Raw genomic sequence first — 5,819 nt, forward strand, 5'->3', positions numbered from 1 at the left:
CTCCGCTCCAATGTTCCTATAGTATTAATTACCGGTCAATTATATTATCATCCCTCTAATACCAACTGCACTATCCTTCTACGCCGTTGTAATGGAGTAATGTCCAGCTAACGAACATATTGTCCAAACCTGTACATACCATCTATTACGGAGTCCAATATTGCTCGCGGTGCCAACATGGCCGCCCTTTTTTTAACTTTAGGCGAAGGTTTACACCATCAAACACAGCTCTAGTTCAATTACATACCTAATATAGGTGTGCCCCCGTTCTGATTTTCTCCAGGTTTTGAGTTTGTATAGCCAGCTATCATCCTCGCAGCAGCACCAACACCAACAGCAGCAGCAATGGGGCGGCCGTCTTCACGTGGCTGACTCCAGCGACAAAATGGCAGATAGGTCCGAACTCTGAACGTTTAAGGTTTGGATCATGAACCAGTGAAGCTTCGAAACATTCATAGGTAATTCGTTGGCAATTATCTTTTATTGAGGAGAACCGTCATACAACACAATATAATGGCGAAAACAAGCATGACATGAAGTACCAGTATAATAAATAAAGCTACCTTTCCTCTACCTAACTAGAGAAACATTCATTGTCTACAGGTAAGAAACTCCTATATCTAGATGGTCATGTATCGTGGTCCAGGTGTCCCCGGGAGGCTGCGCTGCGTGGTGGTGCTGCTCCATAACCGGAACATTCTCAGCAGGACACCAAACTTTTGCCATCACTTCTCCGCTTGGTTCTAAAGGATGTTGCTTTGTTGAACATGTTAACAGACAACGACTGGCTGCATTCCACCACACGACACATTTGTGCGTGCACAGATCACCCGATCATTAGGTTCCGTTTGTGGCACAGGTGGTGGTGGTAAAACCATGCCTTGGCGACCTGCAGCCTCCATTCCACACTTTGATGGCTCCTGATGAGGAGGCAGGTAATAAAACACAGGTATTATTACTATAGTTTAATTGTAATGCCAGGAGGTGAACCGCCCGTGTCTCTCGTTTCTGTGCAGCATTACCCTGGGCGGGGCGGGGCTGGGCGGGGCTAGAAAGGGAGGAGGTTTCGCAGGTCAGGGGGCGGTGGTGGTGAAGGTGGAGCATTAAGAGCCTGAAGACTGAGCCTGACTCGTGCTGGCGCCATCACTGCTGCCGCCGGTCGCGCCTCCACCCACAGCGCCGGCTGCGCCGCCAGAGTCTGTGGGAGAGGTGGTGGTCACAGGTCGCGCACGGTGGAAGTCAACTCCATGTGTGAATGTCAATATAAATATACGAGACTTTAAGGAATTCTATGGAAAAAATAGTTAATCAAATTACATAAAATATTAATGGCTTCAGGGTTTGTAACACACACACACACACACACACACACACACACACACACACACACACACACCACGTAGTGTAATGGTTAGCATGCTTGGCTCATAACCGAAAAGACCTGTGTTTGAAACTCGGGCGTGGCGAGGCAAATGGACGAGCCTCTTTATGTGTACGCCCTGTTCATGTAGCAAGAAGTAGGTAGGGGATGTGACCTGAGGAGTTGTGAGCTCGCTGTCTCTCTCCTAAAATAAACTTATTCATGCAAGTGGAAAAAAAATGAGTTTATTTCGTAATAAAATTAAACAGATAATATTATAGGTTACCTAGTTGCACAGGATGAGGCAGGTGGCTTGTTTTGTATCAATGCATCACGGCTTAACGTATTATTGCCGCCAGGTAATTACTTAACGTCCAGCAAAGTTTGTGTGTGCTTGTGCTGGAGGAGCCAGTCCAGGTACGGAGTCTGCCACGTTGTGTTCTTTTATCTGAACTATGCAATATTATTATAGGTCGGAGATAATTTATGATTCATCATGAATAGACCTTGTCAAGTTATCACTGGGATCATAAAGTCCTTGGAATCATGAAAATACCATTGGAAACTTACAATAAAGCTTTGGTTTCATAAAAATACACCTTTGAAAAAATAAAACAACCCACTGGAATCATGAAAACAGACTTGAAAAAATAGCTTAGTCGAATCATAATAATATCCTTGAGAACCCACAAATGTCTAATAAAATAATGAAATAACTCTTGAAAAACAGAACAGATTCCAATGGAGATGTTATAAAAAGCTGAGGCAAGAAACTGACACATTTAGGAGCGCTCACACAAGCCTAGGAGAGTGGTGGCAAACAAGAGAACTATGCAATGACCGTTGTGGTCCCAGCTTTAATTTTATTTATTCATTATTTTCATGAGGAACTGTTAATTAATAATGGGAAGTACAGCAAACTATTTGTTCAGTAACCAGTTGCCTGGGCGTGATGAAAAGGCTGTCAGTGGTGCACGTCAAGCAGAACCCAAATAATCACACTCAGATATCTATTTTTATTTATTTTTATTTTGTATTTTTCATCTTATTATTTATTTATTTATTTATTTATTTAGTACAGATTTATCTTGCCTAATGTAGCAACAACACTGTGTTCACTCTCCACTCATTTTTCCTCGCACAGCACAACTTCTTCCTGATGGACAGCGAGCGACTGGCAAAGCACTACTTAAAAGAGAAAGTTTTCTCAAACAATTCAGCGTTTCACCTCTACTATGTGAGGCTCTAGTAGAAGTTATACCGGTGTTCAATGGTGCTTTGAAGATTCTAGTGATAGTTTAGCAAGGATATCTTATTATCAATGAAACAAAACACAACTGTTCAAACAAAAGGGCGCACTACAGATGCCATTTCGTCAAGTGTAGTCAAAAAGGTTATCTAGAGTTTGAGGATTATTTAGAGACGATGTCAAAAAAGATGACGAAAGTTTGAGTCGGTGTCGAAGTCCACTCGTCATTCAACTAGCTTGATGAGGTTTCCTAAGAGAGTGGAACACAGGTTATCAAGACAGCCTTGGCCTTGCTTGCCCTTGTACTTAGTTAGGTACACACACATTATAGATTCCCTAGTTGAGTAGTAAGATGTTTTTCGTGCGTGCATTTTCCAGTTGACTTCCGGAAGTTATTGTTAAACATAACTCTAAATCACTCACAAATTTCTGCTGAATTATCAATTAGAATAGATATTCTCAAATGTTTATAACATTTACAACTTATTTCCGCTCGTCTTCTGAATGATCCAAAAGCGTATAGCTAGTTATGCTCTTAAGCTCCGCCCACAGAGGACAGCCAAGAATACGCCGTCATTACTGCTAGACGTATCTACAAATATAAAAACGAATACATATGTGTAAATAAAAAAGAAACATAAGTATATTATGATTAAAAGTGAAAAAAAAGATAAAACAAATAAATAAAGAAAAAATGCTAAATAAAGTGGTCTAACATCCATGTCAGGGTGATGGCTATTTAAAAGGGTAAAAAATTGTCCAGTACATGACACAGATGAAGGCACTTGTCTAGTGTTAGCATCAGCATCAGTTACCACCAGCTGATCCACTCCCTCCTTTAAGCTTAGCGCCTATTACCTGGTTTAGAAACTTTGCGATCTTCCTGTACCTGAAGCTGGGAAAGGCCTGGAGGGGTACAGAGAAGCAGGTTGTTGGCCTACCTGAGCAGGACAGCTTATCCAGGGCCTCGGGCAGGTCAGCCGTGGTGGTGGCGGCGTGGTCGGAGAGTATGTCGGGCATGGCGTTGCGGCGACCTGTCCGACCAGTGGCGATAAACTCCGAGGTGGCATCTCCCACTCCATCCCCCTCCATCACACACAGCATCCCACACCTGGAATTTTTTTTAATCATATATCTTTCTTACGACCCACACCTAGAATTTTTTTAATCATTTATCTTACTTACGAAAGTTGAAAATTAGGAAAGGAAAACAAAGCGGAAAAAGTAGTGCAGAAGGGAAAGTTTTTTCGGTCCATCTCACACCTGAAAACACCAAATCACCTACACACCTGCATTACACACACCTGTGCATCCGTATACACTTACTCTCCTGATAATTAATGAAATTGAAGCCAAGGATTTTTTTTTAAAGCTCTTCTGTATTTTTTTTTTTTTTTTTTTTTGTAATAGTTACGAAGGAGGACCAAACAGGGAAGACATAAAATAGCTTGGGTACAATGAATATGTTAAAAGTTGTACTAAGTCGTTGGCTAGAACCCCCAATTTCTTGAGAGTTTATTACTTGTGTGTTGGGGGGCGGAGAGGGTAGGAAACCATCTCTACTTCCCTTGGTAGTATCTCAGCTTGCTTCATTACCTCCACGTAAGTACATCTGCCGCAGTAAAACAGCCAAACAAGGGAAGGGGCTGCTCGGCTAGGCAAAGCTGCATTTACATAATACTCTGATTCATCCCTCTCGTCGCTCGTCTCTTCATGAACCACTCAATGTGTCTGGGTAAAGTACCACCAATGTAATTTTCACTTCACTTTCACTTCTTTATTGTGTCTACAGCATAAGTGTGGTTTACAGTCATTCAGTATTGAAGCAGATGGTACTCAGGTCCTGAAGTTAGGTGATTATCAAAACAGAAAGAACCGAGTCCAAATAGGCTTCAAGAATAACCGAGCCAAAATAGGCTTCACGACGTTTCGTACCGAGTCACTTGGTACTTGAACCACTTTTCCCAAAACCGTTTCTAAAATTAAACTTCTTAACCAAAGGCTTGGCGAGGAAGTGGGCCAAGAAACACCATTATACTTATAAGTTTAGGATTGCAACCGGAGCCGTCGCTCGCCTCTTCACGAACCCGTGTCAATATCAAACAGAACTAATGCACCAATGCACATCCTTCATAAAAAAAAAAAAAACTATGCTTTACGTTAACTTATTTGTATTGAGCTTATAATTTTCATCTCTCCACTGCGACAAAATAAAATAAAACTAATGCGGGTTATACTGTGATGCTTAAACAATTTTATGTTTCTGTTCTTATTCATCTTGTCGTTTTTATTAATCTCTTTCACGGCCATGTTCCAAGTTGCAGTCAGTGCAAAGGAGGATGACTAAAAAGATACAGGGAATGAGGGATATTCCCTACGAAGAGAGACTGAAAAAAACTTAATCTGCATTCCTTAGAGAGACGTAGGTTAAGAGGAGACCTGATAGAAGTATTTAAGCGGTATAAGGGTTTTAACAGAGGGGACATGAATGTAGTTCTTAGGATCAGTAGCGGGTACAGAACCAGAAATAATGGGTTTAAACTTGAAAAATTCAGGTTTAGAAAGAAATGGGAAGAAACTGGTTTTCAAACAGAGTGGTTGATGAGTGGAACGGTCTCAGTGGGCATGTAGTCAGGGCTGAGTCAATAGGGAGCTTTAAAAGAAGGTTAGATAAATTAATGGATGGGGAAGATAGATGGAATTAGGTAGATTAAGCACACTGGGACTGCCTCGTATAGGCCTGGCGGCCTATTGCAGCTTCCCTCTTTTCTTATGTTCTAAGATGGCGGCAGGACGCTCCAGCCCCGCTGCCAGCTGACTCCGTCCGTCCCGACCGATTTGCTAATGACCAAACCCGAAGTTAATAATGAACTCAAATAGAATATAAATAAATTTCATTCTGGAAACTGGAGAAATGGAACAAGTCACTCGGACAGACTTTTTCCCACCTCCATTGAAATGACCGGAATAGAATCATGAAGGTTTCTATCATGTTAGGTTACTTTCATGTTTGTTTTTTCTTATGTTAAAATTTGCTACTTTCCACTTTCCTACTATTAAAAACTATCACACTTATTGTAAAAGAAAAATTGCTTCCTTTGTACAATTAAGTTAACGAACCGTGTTGGAAATCTAATCTGCATCACCACAGGCAGTGATTTGTGTCCGGTGATTGAATAATAAAGTGACCTGAAGGTGAAGAGGAAATAA

At 41.3% G+C, this 5,819-nt stretch overlaps 1 protein-coding gene across 1 annotated transcript in view; it reads right to left on the reverse strand.

Annotated features, from left to right (window-relative positions):
- Positions 1 to 457: 457 nt before the first annotated feature.
- The window catches only part of LOC123520001 (cAMP-dependent protein kinase inhibitor gamma-like), a 70,771-nt gene continuing 65,409 nt past the window's right edge, over positions 458 to 5,819 (reverse strand). The window contains exons 3-4 of the mRNA XM_045281776.1: positions 3,551 to 3,720; positions 458 to 1,198 (exon numbers count right to left, since the gene is read on the reverse strand). Of these exons, the coding sequence (XP_045137711.1) occupies positions 1,104 to 1,198; positions 3,551 to 3,713 (258 nt within the window). The 5' untranslated portion in view covers positions 3,714 to 3,720 and the 3' untranslated portion in view covers positions 458 to 1,103. The remainder of the gene's footprint in view (positions 1,199 to 3,550; positions 3,721 to 5,819) is intronic.

Source organism: Portunus trituberculatus, chromosome 46 (genome assembly GCF_017591435.1).
Source record: "Portunus trituberculatus isolate SZX2019 chromosome 46, ASM1759143v1, whole genome shotgun sequence".
Taxonomy (NCBI): Eukaryota; Metazoa; Arthropoda; class Malacostraca; order Decapoda; family Portunidae; genus Portunus; species Portunus trituberculatus.